This window comes from Furipterus horrens, unplaced genomic scaffold, assembly GCF_987537825.1.
Source record: "Furipterus horrens unplaced genomic scaffold, mFurHor1.1.pri manual_scaffold_4, whole genome shotgun sequence".
NCBI classification, from domain to species: Eukaryota; Metazoa; Chordata; class Mammalia; order Chiroptera; family Furipteridae; genus Furipterus; species Furipterus horrens.
In genome coordinates this window covers 42,193,345-42,207,805 of record NW_028327174.1, presented here as the reverse complement: position 1 = coordinate 42,207,805, position 14,461 = coordinate 42,193,345, and the positions used below count along the sequence as shown (strand labels likewise).

At 39.3% G+C, this 14,461-nt stretch overlaps 1 protein-coding gene across 10 annotated transcripts in view; it reads left to right on the top strand.

Moving 5' to 3' along the window:
- Positions 1-4,166: 4,166 nt before the first annotated feature.
- KIF21A (kinesin family member 21A) overlaps positions 4,167-14,461 on the top strand; it is a 133,592-nt gene continuing 123,297 nt past the window's right edge. For 9 of the 10 annotated variants that reach the window (XM_090273016.1, XM_090273012.1, XM_090273018.1 and 6 more), the window contains exon 1: positions 12,216-12,398. In XM_090273016.1, coding sequence (XP_090129142.1) covers positions 12,247-12,398 — 152 coding nt within the window. In that variant the 5' untranslated portion in view covers positions 12,216-12,246. Of the gene's footprint in view, positions 4,392-12,215; positions 12,399-14,461 lie in introns of those variants that run through there. The other variant, XM_090273014.1, reaches the window with a different exon arrangement.

Here is a 14,461-nt window from a genome sequence, read left to right as displayed (position 1 = left end):
TGAAAATGATGATGTAAAAAGGAAAACAAAGACAGGGAAAGGTAGTTCCTGTTCCTGTCAGTTCTTCCTGACTCATCTGGAAGCCAAAGGTAGAAAGTGTTAGTAGAATGTAGGTGTATCAAGAAATGAAATAAAAACAATTGAGTTGTTTTGTACAATGTTTCTATTGTTCAGTTAAAAATGAAATTCCTATGTGTGTATGAACTACATAATAGGAATTATATAATTTTGATAATTCCACATATGAATTAAATGCTCTTTTATACATCATAAAACTGACACTGCACAATATGAAGATGAATGGTAAAATCATACTAATAATTAAAAATTATAATTTTTCTTTATGGAAAATGACATTAAATAGCAAATTAAGAAAACACCATGACAAGTTGAGCAAGAGAGTTCAGAAGGAAAAAAAAGCTTTATAGACCAGTATCTTTAACAGCATTTTTATATTGCTTTCCTAACAAGACACTGCATTTTCAATTTTTCACTGGGCTTGCAAATTGTCTAGAGTTGTTAATTTAGATTGAATAGGAAAGGTCTCTCTAAGGAAATAGCATTTAAGCTGATACCTAACAAATCAAAAGCACCTGATCAGGTAAAGGGAATAGCTAGTTCAAAAGTCCTAAGACAGAAAATAACTTTATGTGTTCAAAGAATAGAAATAAAGGCAGTTTCACCAAAAAGAGTGGTTAAGACTTGGAGTGGCAAAAGATAAGATTAGAGCTTGGGAAGGCCAGAGTGTGTAGGCCTTCAAGTCTAGAAGAATTCATTCTAATTCTTTTAGGTAATTTTTAGAAGGTTTCAGGTAAGAGAATGACATAAACAACTTACATTTTTTGTCACCCTTACTTCAGTGTAGAGGCAAGACTGGACTCACGGAGATCATTCTGAACGGTCTATACCTGAAGAATTCCTCAGTCTTCCAGATGGAATTATAATGCTCTTGTCATAAATTCTAATACTGTAATTATAGATTTTCAAGTTTTTCTCCCTGAACTAGACTGTAAGCTCCTTGTAGACACCAACAATCTTAATCCTCTTCATATCTAGTGCCCAGCACTGTCTGCATATAGCAGTAATTTATTAAATATTTATTGTGTGAATAATTGGAATAGGATTTAAACCACTCTGTGGTAAGAGCTGTTCCCTTGGAGTTTCCTTTAACTTAAGATAATTATTAGATGAGCCCTGGCTGGTGTGGCTCAGTTGGTTGGGCATTCTCCTCCAAAGTGAAAGGTCATGGGTTTGATTCCCAGTCAGGCCTCTGCCTGGGTTATGGGTTTAGTCCCTGATTGGGTGCATTTCAAAGACAACTGATCCATGTTTCTCTCTTACATTGATGTTCCTCTCTCTCTCTTTCTCCCTTCCCTCCCTTCTCTCTAAAATTGTCTTCCCCTCTATCTCTAAAAAGCAATGGAAAAAAAAAAAAATCCTCTCGTGAGGATTTAAAAAAGATAATCATTAGATGAGTCATAAGGAAAGAGATTATAGCAGCTATAAAGGAATCTTAACTGACTACAAAATAGATCATTAATTTACAAATTTTGAAATTTGGAAGAAAATTAGACTCTGTCATCAATGAGAATTTGAATTTTTACATTACCTCTTCCTGAACCCATGTGTAACATGTACTCAAAGACACAGCTATATTGGTGCTAATGTTGTGACCAGAAGTTTCAGCCTGATGCTTGGGACTGAAGTTGGCACAAGACATACCGTATTTTTTGCCCTATAAGATGCACCTGACCAGAAGATGCATCTAGGTTTAGAGGAGGAAAACAAGAAAAAAAATATTCTGAACCAAATGATATACTAGAATATTTAATAAAATATAACAGAATAATATTTCAACCATGTAAAGTGAACAGCAGTCAAAAGCGGTATTAAGAACCATCATCACTGTCATTAACAAATGAGGAGAGACTCTTCTAGTTTTCTGGGAAGCCCAAGAACTCATCATCGCTAGTGTCAGAATTTATGAAGCTCTGTTGCTCACAATCACTGGTATCACTTTCTTCACTATCTTTATATATAATACTATCTTCAGTTCCATCTAAGGCATTGCTAATGCCATATTTTTTGAATGACCGACCGTACAACAGTTTCATCCTTCACTGACAGGTCAGGTAATACACATCATGGTCTCTGACACAATATTTGCTCCATAAGATGCACAGACATTTCCCCCCATTTTTTGGGGGCGGTGGGAAATGCATCTTATGGAGCAAAAAATAGGACATTTTGATTGTTTTACATGGAACATAAGTGTAGTGATGAATTAGTTGTTGATGTTTAAAAAAACTAAGGACTTTTCACATAAGGGTCTGTTTTCTCTCTGTCTCTTGAGAAGTAACAAACATACAAGCAAACACAAAGCTTGGCAGCAGTGGGTCTGCATTCCAGCAGTCCAGAGCTGCAGTGGCCACTGCCTTTGTGAGGGGCCTGTGTTCTCTCTCTGTTCTACAGCAGTCCCCACCCTGCCTGCTCCGCCCATTCAAGTTACCTGCCTGGCTCCTGGTGGCATTTGTGTTTCACAGCTCCTATTGAGTCATATATGTTCTAGTGCTACTTTAAATGAAACTTTGTTTAAATAAAAAGGGCCCTAAATTATACAAATCTCTAGTTTTCTTGCTAAATTTGCTTGGCTTTCCTTGCCTTTGTTGTAGCTTTTATCTTTCCAAGACGCAAGGTGGCCAATCCAGAGCCCTCCAGATGTGGGATTGTGAGGGCAGAAGGAACCTGCGCTCAGATTTCTTGATCGATAAATAGTGAGGGGGAGGGATGCTCTCCAGAAAGACAGCCAGAAGAGCGCTTTGCTACCAATTCGCTCTACAGGAGGATACTCACCATCGCTGTTCCCTTTCCTTCCCAGTTCTATGTTAAGACTCAGAGGTTAAGAGACAGAGTAAGTTTAAGCCTATCTATGATTAAACATCACATGGACAGTCACTAAGATCATTCAACCCTTCTTGTCTGTCCCAAAGTGCGCTGCCTCCTGCGAGCCTTGCTGTTGGAGCTCCGCTGGGTAGGATATTAGGCGTGGGATTTTCGGCTGTAGGTCCTTGGGGCAGTGCCTCTCTGTGGATGGTGCCATTTAACCTATTATGTTTTGTGTGTCCCCACATGTTTATTTAGAGAACTGCATGGGCAGTCCACAGAAGAGACTCTGTGGTCAAACTAATAAAGGCTGTTTCCACAGAGCTGTCTCAAGGCATGTGGAAGCACAATAGTCCCAAGTAGAAACCACCACAGGTCCATGTTGATGGAATCCCGGGGTTGAGAGGTGCTTTTTGGATGCCAGAAGGGAAAGAAAGTCGGTTTTGGAAGGATGTGCTACAGAGCAGGTCTTGGTGGATGTTCAGTTCTGGGAGCGTTCGGCAGTGCCAGGGTGCAGTTCATTTACCAGCGTACAAGCGATTCAACAGAAACGCATTCAAAAGTCTCGAGCAAATCATTTCCACATCCCACGCGGCTGGTCAATGGGCGATGGGCTGCAGAACAGAGACCGTGGCCAAAGCGCGGAGCCCAATTAGCAGGAGGGACTGATTCCCGGGAGGGCGGGCGTTCAGCTGGGGGCTGGGGAAGGGAGTCAAAGTCCAGGCAAGAGAGAGGACAATCAAGCTACGGGTGAAACAAAGCCGAATCAGAGTGGCTGCTGGCTCGTTCCCGGCGCTGCGCTGGAGAACAGGCTTTGGTTTTAAAAGAGACACAGGCCACACGGCGAGCGTCCGATGCTGCCTTCTCCCGGGAGAGCCTGGGAGGCGCGCATGCTGCGGGGCCCTCGGGCGTGGGCAGCCTGCGGCCGGCAGCCCTCCCCCGCGCGCCCGGCTGCCCAGCAGCGCCAGGCAGTGCCCCGCCGAGCGCAGGGCGGGCCGCCGGCTGGGGGAGGGCGAGGTGGGCCGGGCTGGGCGGGCGCCGCTGACGCAGTGCAGGGCCCGCAGCCCCGAGTCTCAGCCCGGTCCCGGGCAGGCGGCGTCCCCACCGGAGGGGGCAGGGCGCACCGACACCGCGGTCTGCAGGCCGGCGGCGGCCTGCTGGCTCCGCCGCCGCCGCCGCCGCGCTCGCCATTCAAGCGCGCCGTGTCCCCGCCCCAGATCCTGGGGGGTGAGTGGGGGAAAAGGGGCGGTGCCCGTCAGCCGGCGATCACCTCCTCCTCTGCGCTTGCCTCAGCGCCGCCGCCGCCACCTTTCCATTCAGTCGCCTAACATGGCTGGAGCGCGGCGGAGGTGAGCCGGCCGCCCCCTGCCGCTCCAGCCTCCTGAGCCCCAGCGCCGCGGCTCCAGCGGCGCCTCAGCTCTGCGGTGCAGAGGCCCAGGGGCTCGGCTGTCGCTCGCCACCAGCATGTGGGGCGCCCCGGATGAGAGTTCGGTGCGGGTGGCTGTCAGGTGAGGACCTACGCGGCGGCGGCGGGCGGCTGGCTGTGGGCGCGGCCAGCCGGCCGGGACCTGCTCTGGTCTGGGGCACCGACCGCCACGGTGCGGAGACCTGAGCGGCGGCGCGGCGGGTGGGTGGCGGCCGTGGAAACTGAGGCTGCGGGTCCCCGCCGGCCTGGCGCGCGCAGCCGGGCGCTCTTGGTCAGACCCCAGCCGTCCTCAAGCCATCGGCGTTTGCAGGTGGCCAGCGGCTGCGCGGCGCCAGGTCCCCCAGGCGCCCTGGCTCCTCCGGGTCCCGCACCTGAGGAACAGTCGTCTCAGCTCAGGCTGCCTTGGGCGATTGCCTGTCCGGCTTTGCCTGGAGGCGCTCCCTCCCTGCTGGACAGGGAAGCTCTTTTTATTGAGAGTGTGCTCTACGTGTACGTGCAACCCCGGCCTTCGGAGGCGGGAGACAAAGCATCAGCCTGACAGCGCTTCCACCCGCAGGTTCTAGATAGATGTCTGTGCAAATGCAGGTCTCCTTAAGCATCACCGCGAGGTGGACAATAGCACGAGCAGGTGGCTATAGGAGGCACATCTGGCCTCTAAGGCGCTGGAATGGGAATTCTATTTAAGATAAAATCACTGGCGCTGGGTCTGTAGAAGGAAGGAACCCTTCAGCAAGTGGAAGGGTTAAAATGCGTGCAGGGTGGGTACAATATACAATTATATATGCCTGGGGGTGAGTTTGAAAATACTGGATACTTCAGAACTGCGTGTGGTCAATGGCAGACACTCAGGTATTGAATGTAGTTTAGACCGTTTTGCTATATGTCAAGAAGCAAAGCTCTGACAGTTGCTCATGGAAAATTGCAACATCATCACTGAAATATTAATGAAGCATTCATGGTGGAATAAGTGCGTTGCTTTCACAGCTCGGATAGACTACTACTGTGAATTCATTTCTCTCTATGTATACTTTAAGGATTATAAAAATAACCTGTTTTTCGAGCAAGTATTTTAAAAAATTCTCCGCTCGTCATCTTTCTGGAAAGTTATTTTGCACATCCTGTCGTGTCAGCATTTCTGTTATTTTAGTGACAAATCTTGATTAGGCATAGAAATGGCAATTTTATTATATACTTTGTATTTTTGTCAATTTAAAGAAAAATTAATTTTAAAGAATTTTTTTTTCGCATGCCCTTTACAGACCAGGAAATGACCACCCATGGAAGTGACAGTTTTATGACTGTTTAGAATCACCTGTTATAAAGCTTTTGAAGTTTTACTTTGGCCTTGGTTATTCTAGGGCTACTTATCTAATTGTTGGATTAGTTTGTTTCTTCTTTTTACTGCTACTATGTATCTTTTGGTCTTTTAATACTTATTAATAATGGTACCATGCCAAAGGAAAGGAAAGAAAATAGGAAGCCCAGTAAGAAGCAGTTTTGTTTGTTAGCTGATCTGGTCAAGGAATGTAAAATAGTGATGAGAACAGAAAATACGTCTGTGAGAGAAACATTTGTAGAGATTTAAGATTTTTATCTGTGAATATTCTAGAACATCATAGGGCAATTTATTGGCCATGCTGTTAAATCCGATGCAGCTTTGCAGTGGAGGAGAGCAGAGCCTTGGACCACCTGAAAGTGAGGTTGACAGATAAATAGCTTATATTTGGCTTCGATATGCATATGAGTACTTTTTAAGTGACTAGCGTGGGTCTGATTGTTGGGTAAAGGATTTATAAAAAATTTAACAATAGTAAGCCACATCGTGAAGATCTATTTTTTTCTTCATTAAATACGTTGTCTGAATAGATCCACTTTCTAAACTTATTTTACATAAGATAAAAATAGCTTATATAGCACTTTGGTATTTGTAAAGTGCTTTGACATGTATTTTTGTTTACAACAAATACTTATTAAGCATTTATCCCCATCTCTATTATCCAGATTTTTTTAGTTAAAAATAGAAATAATTGTTGGGCACATACCATGTGGCAGGATCAATGCCGTGTGTTAAGATGTTTTATATCCTGTGAAATCTCATTTATGCCTCATCACAATCTTTGATGTAGATCCAGTCCTATTATTATCATGGCCATTTTACAGATGAAACACAGAAAGATTAAGTAACCTGCCCAAAGTTAAACTGATAGCAAGTGGCAGAACAAGAGTTCCAACCCAGACTTCTTGACTCTAACCCAAACTGTTAACCATTAAGCCTACAAAGGTGAGATGCAAAAACATGCTTTGCAAAGCTTTACTTACTATTAAGGTCAGTTGCCTCTTCCTGGTTCTGTACTAGTTCAACTACAAATGAATGACTTTGACTTTGATAGGTTATTCATACCTAGATTTTGCTAGAAAAGTTAGAGCTCAGAAAGAGAGGACCTGAAGTTAATGTTAAACTATTTCCTCAGAGTCTGTAACCTTTCCAGTGCCCTCCTATCCTACCCTCCACTTTGTGATAACTTCATCAGCAGGGTAAGTAAATCCACAAATAGACACAAATCAGCAGGGCATTTGAACCTGCTTTTCTTCTTCAATGTATAATGTAATAACAGGTAGTAAATAGAGAGTTGACTGTACTTGTGTAAATGCACAAGAATGTCCTAGAGGTTCTTGTGTTTTATTAGATGTAGAGACTTATTATTATGTCAAAGCTGATGACTCTATTTTAGGTTTTTTCAAAATAAGTGCATGGGTCTTATAAAGTTTTAGGGAAAAGAAGTTGAACAGAAAGTTTCTCATTTAGGGAGAACATTTTTTATTCAACTTGGGAAAATGCCTTTTGGTAGAGTATATATCTGAAGTGTAGGTAGATATGGATTCAGATGACAGAGACACTCCCTGACCCCCACTTGAATTATGATTAATGCTACTGAATTTTAAAGGATTATAAAAATTGGTCCTTAATTTAGTTTTTTTGAAAAATTTTATCTATGCTTGGAACAACTTGGTATGTGGATCTGTTTTTAGTTTATGAAATCTAAATACTGATAAAGTATTGCTTTTTTTTTTTTTTTCTTTTTCAAGAAGGAAAGGAGAAAGAGAGGGAGTGTAACATCAGTGTGTGGTTGCCTCTTGCATGCCCCAAACTGGGCACTTGGCCCTCAACCCAGGCATGCAGCCTGACTGGAAAATGAACCAGCAACCCATTGGTTCAGAGGTTGGCACTCAATCCACTGAGCCACACCAGCCAGGGCCCAATAAAGTATTTCTGATGAACAGTTAGTGTCCTAATTGATGTATGTGTTAAGTGTAATGTATGTATTAGATTTCAAAGACTTATGAAAAAGTATGAAAAAAATGAATGTAAAGATAGCAATAATCTTTGTATTGATTACATATTGAAATGATAATAGTTTAATATGTTGAGTTAAATAAAATATTGTGAAAATTAACTTCATATATTTAATTCTCCATTTAAAAAATGTGGTCACCAGAAATTTATTTTTTTAATTACTTATTTTCAAAGGGAGGAGAAGGGAGGGAGAAAGAGAGGGAGAGAAATGTTGATGTGAGAGAGGTAGCCTCTTGTTTGTGCCCCACTAGGGATGCAACCCACAGCCCAGACATGTGCCCTGACTGGAAATGGAACTGGTGGCCTTTTGTTTTGTGGTCAGAATGCTACCAGATATGTTAAAATTAAATATAATGTTGCTTACATTATATTTCTATTGGATAGTGCTGCTCTATAATTTAAAAAATGTGATGAAGAAATAGAAAATAAAACTGTTTAAGTCAGTCTCCACAGACTATCCTCACCCTTAGATCAATAAAATACAAAAATATTAGGTGTCTGTTTTTAGAGTAGTTATACACCCCCCCGCACATGCATATACATATAAGGTTTGATTGAGTAGCAACATTTTTTTCCTCCCAGTGCATAGGTGTAGAAAGCTACTAATCATGGGCTCTGTATGGTAGCTGATTCTAAATCTAAGACATTATAAGATTGTCATCTTTCCTTTCCCTGTTGTAATGCTGAAATAACATTTGAGACTTTTTCCTTTATAGGGGTTTTAGCTTGCAAAATATATCAAAGAGCTGAATGAAAATGGAGATACAGAAATAACCATTGGTTTTCATGTCATTGTCTATGTCAGCGATTTTCAACTGGTGCGCCACCGCAGGCACACTGGTGCGCCGCAAGGATTTTTAAAACACGCAGTACCTGACTATTTAGTCAGGGACACTGACCTCTTTCCCCTTAGACTGTCAAATTAAAAAATGACAACAGCCAGCACAACAATAGCCATTCGGTGTGAATAAATCAAAATTATATCTATATTTTTGTCAGATTGGCAAAGAAATATAATATACTTTTTGGTATGTCGCAGCATTTTAGTAATTAGTTTATGTGTACCATGAGAGAAAAGAGTTAAAGATCGCTGGTCTATGTGGTTGTGAACTAAAATATCTTTGCTTGGCTTTAGCAGAGAGCAGTACATATTTTTGACTGTGAGTTTGGATTAGTGTGGAATGTCTAATTTGCTGTGTTTTCACCTTACTCGGAAGTACTTTTAAGAAGTAGCATTGCTCAGCAGGCTTTAGGGCTGATTGGACCCTCAAAGGCTCTGTTAGAGGTCTGTCACTTGCACTGATATGCACTGTGACCTCCCTGAACTTTTCTCTTTCCTCCTGCTGAGGTGGCAATATAGTGGTATTAAGGGTTGTAAGAACTTTCCATATTCAGTCTATTCAATATGTGATTGTTTTGTTTTTGTTAGTCAATATGGTGGCACAAAGAAACTATTTTGCCATTCCAAACTTGACTTTTCCAACAGTATGTCTACCTTGGGTACTCTGGTGACTAGAGAGGAAACATTTAGGCTGTTGTAGTTTCTTTGTTCCACTCTGGTTATAATACAAATGCACAGTATTTTATTTAATCTACATAAAGACCCTATGAGTAGGTGGCACAGATATTATCCCTATTATACAGATGGAAAAATGACTCTCAAAGACACTAGTGACCTGTTCAAGATTTCTCAGCCACTAAATATGAAAATTGGAACTGAAACTCAGGTTTTTGATACCTACTTCTGTGTTCTTAAACATATTTCCAAATGTTTTCAAAACACTTTATGTACTAATTTCAATGTAATAAGGATCTTTCAAGATGAAATATGAATATACATGTGTGGTAAATTATTTGAAACAATTTAATGGTTAGAAAACATAGAGGTAGATAAGCAAGGCTCTTAGAAATATTTACTTCATAGAAATAGATGGTTATCTGCTGTTTGGTGTTTTGTTTATTCCTTCATTAAAATAACAAATATTTATTAAGTGCCTACCCTGTGTTGGGTGCTTTTCTGCCTACAATTGTGGATACACAACATGTGACAGACATGATCCATGCTTTCATGAATCTCAGATCTAGCAATATGAGGCTCTTCAAATGCACAGACTATGTTCAAACTAACATAAAATATCGACAGCAGCACAAACTAGCCATGAAAAACAATTGTTCCAGTTTAGTATTTATTTCTCTCTATTTTTTTTTCTTGCTATTTCTCTCTATTTTTTAATAGCATATTTCAGTTCATACATTCCTCAAGAACAGTGATTTAAAAATGAAAAGTGTGTTCTGCTTCCAAACATATATCATACAAAAATTGAACTCCAAAGCCTATGGATTAGAAAGATTTCATTTATATCATGTCCTACTTGATATAACATACATGCCCTACTTGTATGTCTTTATATTTCGATTGGGAAGTAAGGAAAAGGAAAGAGAGGAGTAAAAACTAGCGGATGATACGAGTTCTAAGTCAATGAAATTTTATTTACAAAATCTGACACATTTTCTTCAGGTTCATTACATTTATAAAGTGTGATAGATATGCTTGTTTGAAACTCCATGGAAGTTCAGATTTCATGTCTTAATTATCACTACCCCTTGAGCTCTTACCATCTTACCTGCTAATTGGTTAATATTTTGATGCATAATTATGGGATAGTGAACGGGGCACTAGAAATTCCAGTTTAGTGCAGCCATGAAAGCAGAAATTATCTTGGCAGTTAATTCCATAATCTGCCCAGTCTTCCAATTCACATCAATTTCTCCTCAAAGAAGTAAACTTGGAATTTTCATTATTATGGATGTTTTCCCCCAAGACAAGTTACAACTCACCTGTGTGATTCTGACTTATAAACGGTCGTTTTCTGTCAACATTAGACATCACCTTTATCTGAGTTTTAGATCAGGAAGAAAAACACGTCAATGAAAATGCATGGCAAATAATAGAAAGTATTTGTATACAGTGTATCATTGAAAAATTTTATTCAAAATAAAACAAATATGTTTGCTATTTTCAATGCTTCTCTCTGGGAAGCGGATTTGTGAATTCTGTTTTTCAACATGGTTTCCCAGTGGATTAACTATTTAATCTTCTCAGAGTGTTAAAATAGTTTTCCTGTGGCTCAGGCTTTATTTGAAACAAATGACAGCCAAGCCAAAGGTGCACTTTTCATGACACCTCACAGTTACGAGGACTTTCTGTTTCTGAATGCTTAAGAATCATGTTTGAGGTTCCTTGGTCTTTCGTTTTTTGAAATTATTAGACATTTTATATTTTGAACATAATTGTTAGTATTTTTGTATTGGCTTTAAAACTTGAAAGGGACCTTGAAGGGACTACTAGCTGGTTGAGACGCCCCCTCCCCCACTTCCGCACCCCCCATCCCCCCTTTTAAGAGGGTTGAGGCAATTTAAGCCCAGACAAGTTGTGGAAATTGCTTGAGGAGCCACAACAAACAGCTTGTGTCTTCTTTGTGCTGTGGATTTTTCAAGGCCTTCATGTTTTGCTGGCAGACATCCCAGAAATAGAATAAATTTTAAAAACTGTAGTTTTAATTCCTTAAGCACTCCTTATAAAAGTTTAATTTGACATTTAGATGAGTTCTCCCACTCTCAGTACCCATTATTTTGGCTTGATGATTGCCTCAATTCTAAAAACTAGACCGGTAATTCTAGTGGGAGAGGGACCCTGGAGTAGATATCCAGGTTTGTATTCCTAGTATATTCAGATGTGAAGAAATGCCAAAGTTGGGTTATAAATATAATATAGGCAGTTTTCAACATTTACATGTAACACATTAATGCTTTGACAGCAACTACAAAAGAACAATGTGCCTGTAGTCTAAATGTGAAATAATGTGAAACATGTAAATAGCAGGATTTGGTAAATGCTAGGCCTGGAACATGTGGCCTCTCCTCCTTCCCTCACCTTGGTTCTTAAAAGTTTCTTTTCCTGCTCCTATATATTTCAAGATTATACCACATTTCAGAAATAATGGCAGCCGCTTTACAAAGGAGGTGACTGGAGGGTAGGGATGGGGTAGAGGTCAAGTGGGGTGAGGTGAGTTGTATTTTGGGATGTGGAATTAGCGATGCATGTAGAAATCTGAGTGGTTTAAAATGACCCCATTTGAGTATTACTTGACCAGATAGGCAGTTCTAAACTTTTAGATAATAAAGGAAATAAAGAATACAATACAATTTGACCATAATGGAGACACATTCTCCAAAAAGTATCCCAAATTCCCCACTACACAAAGTCTTTCTGGACTGCTCCCATGCAGGGAAATTTCTGCCTTTTGGTGCCATTGACCTTCTTATATGATTCTTCTCTTAGTTCTCTAAGATCCCACTGGAGAGAGATACACAATGTTATGATTTTCACTGTTTGGCTTGAAATGTTTCCAAACCAAAACTCAGAGAACATTTAATGTTTTTCTTTTTCTTTCTTTCTTTCTTTTTTTTTTTTTTTGTGTGTGTGAAGGTGCTAACAGTATGGACGGCATTCTTAAAATAGAATATTTGAAGGACATTGGAGTTATTGAATTGAAACAAGCTGATACAAATCTAGGTTGGAATGAAGGTCATTCAGGATTTAATCCCAGGGTCAATTAATTTGGGTAACACTCCTCCTTCTGGTCCTTCAAGAAGAGCAAGAAACCAAGAAAATTGTTCAGACTTGGTTGTGGAGAGGTGGGCAGCAGGAACCCACCACGGGACTAAAACAAGGTCAGCTCAGGGTTTATTCACTACTCTTTGGACCTCTTAGTGTGTAGTAAAATTTTAGTTTTTGAAATTACTCGAAACTTTGGGAAGCTGTGCCTGTCAGGCATTGCAGTATCAGTTCTCTAAATATGATAAATTAAATTTTTTACAGGAGATATTCACAACTCTTTGACACAGCTACACTGCTGGTTTTGAGTTCTAAATAAGAGACTTTTCTTTCAGCAAGCAGGAACAAGAAACCTGTATTTAATTATTATGATGCGGTATGTTGATCACATGGTGTTGATAATGAGGCACAGGGCATTTCTACCCTCAATTGTATTCCTTCTAATTTTATTTTTTAGATAAAAATTCATTTATTTGTTACAGAAATTATCCAGTGTCCACGGTGGACTGGAATCATAGAAGTTAGAGGCATTAAAGCAATTGGAGGCGAGTGATGAATGAACATTTGATAGTTGGAAACCGTTTTGGTCTGGACCTTTAACAATGATAAACTTGGCTTTGAGCAGGTAGTTATCCACTTACCTCAGTGGACTTGGGAAAGGATTAAAATAAATAACCACGTGAAAGCATTTGGCAAACGGTTTTTACACAAACACAGGCAGTAATATTATTAGAGATGAGTTTGATATATAACCAACGACTGATGTGTTGGTTATATTCCAGACTCTAGCAATTGGATTAGTCATTCTGTCATATGTAAACTATAACTTGAATTTGCAAAGTGCTTATAGGTGTGTGTATTTATTTATTTTTTGCTTTTTGCGTGTCTGTTACTTGTACCTCTATGAATGAAACAAAATTTGTATAAATACTTCCAAAAACTTACCTAGTCTCCTAGTTACTTTTTTTGTTTTAATATGTATATCACATACCATCTTGCTCTATCTTACAAAATTCCTTTTATAGTTTAGTAAAATCCACTATTTTTATTCTTACCTCTCTCCACAAAGATGTTCAGTTGGTATTCTTTTTAGTGTTTTGTAAAGGTACTACTATATACTTTGTTATATTAACAATAGTATTAAGTTATGTCTCCTGCTAGTTGCTTAACCTCTTTCTTGTAAGAGGATAGTTTTTAATTTGGTTAATAAAAAATGTGAACTTTCATTCTGAATTGGCTTGCACCAAGTTTTTAAAATGTTGCTAATGTTTGCCTTGCTTTTTCTTATTAAGCATGACTGCAACACATTATTCCAGGCTATGGATTAAAGAGATCTGCAAGGGGTAAACTAAGTTAAAAGAAAGAAAGAAAGGAAAGAAAGAAAGAAAGAAAGAAAGAAAGAAAGAAAGAAAGAAAGAAAGAAAGAAAGAATATTATCACAAGATTTAAAAAATAAATTTACATTTATTTTTCTCTGGCATCTGGAGCTGATGGGGCAATGTGCCTGTAGTACTTATTGATAGATCTAAGGGAGACTTAGCTGAAAGCATTTTAAAAGAAGATTGATACTTAGAATCAGGAACTAGATCTCCTAGTCTAATTATATCAAAATCAGTTTTTAATATCATTTTATTTTTATTTTATTTTTTATATTATTGAAATAATGTAATTGCATTAGTGAAAGTGTATAGGAAAAGACGAGAAAAATAATTAATCATAGTTCACCATTCTGATATTATTACTATTAGTATTTTCATATATATGTATTTTTTCATATGTACATCTACATTTTTAAAGAACTGTAATCTGGATACATTTTTATACCTGATATTTACCACTTTAAAGTATAGTGTATGACTTTTTCTATTTCTTTATATTAAAGAAGGGTGTTTTGCATTGCTTAATAAATATATATCATCTGCTTTACTTTAATAATTTCACTCAATATATATTCAAGTCCATTTATCACATACTAATTTAATTGACACAAATAATAAGTAAATTGACAAGCCTCTGTTGTCTAATAAAAACATCAATTTCATTTTTCTAAGAGTTGTACTGTGCCTCATGATTTTTGGTAATGTTTTCATTTCCACTGATGAGCACAGACTCTGTAAATGACTATTTCCTGGAATAGGAGAATTTTTTTGTTTCATCAAACTGGAACAAGGAATCTTGG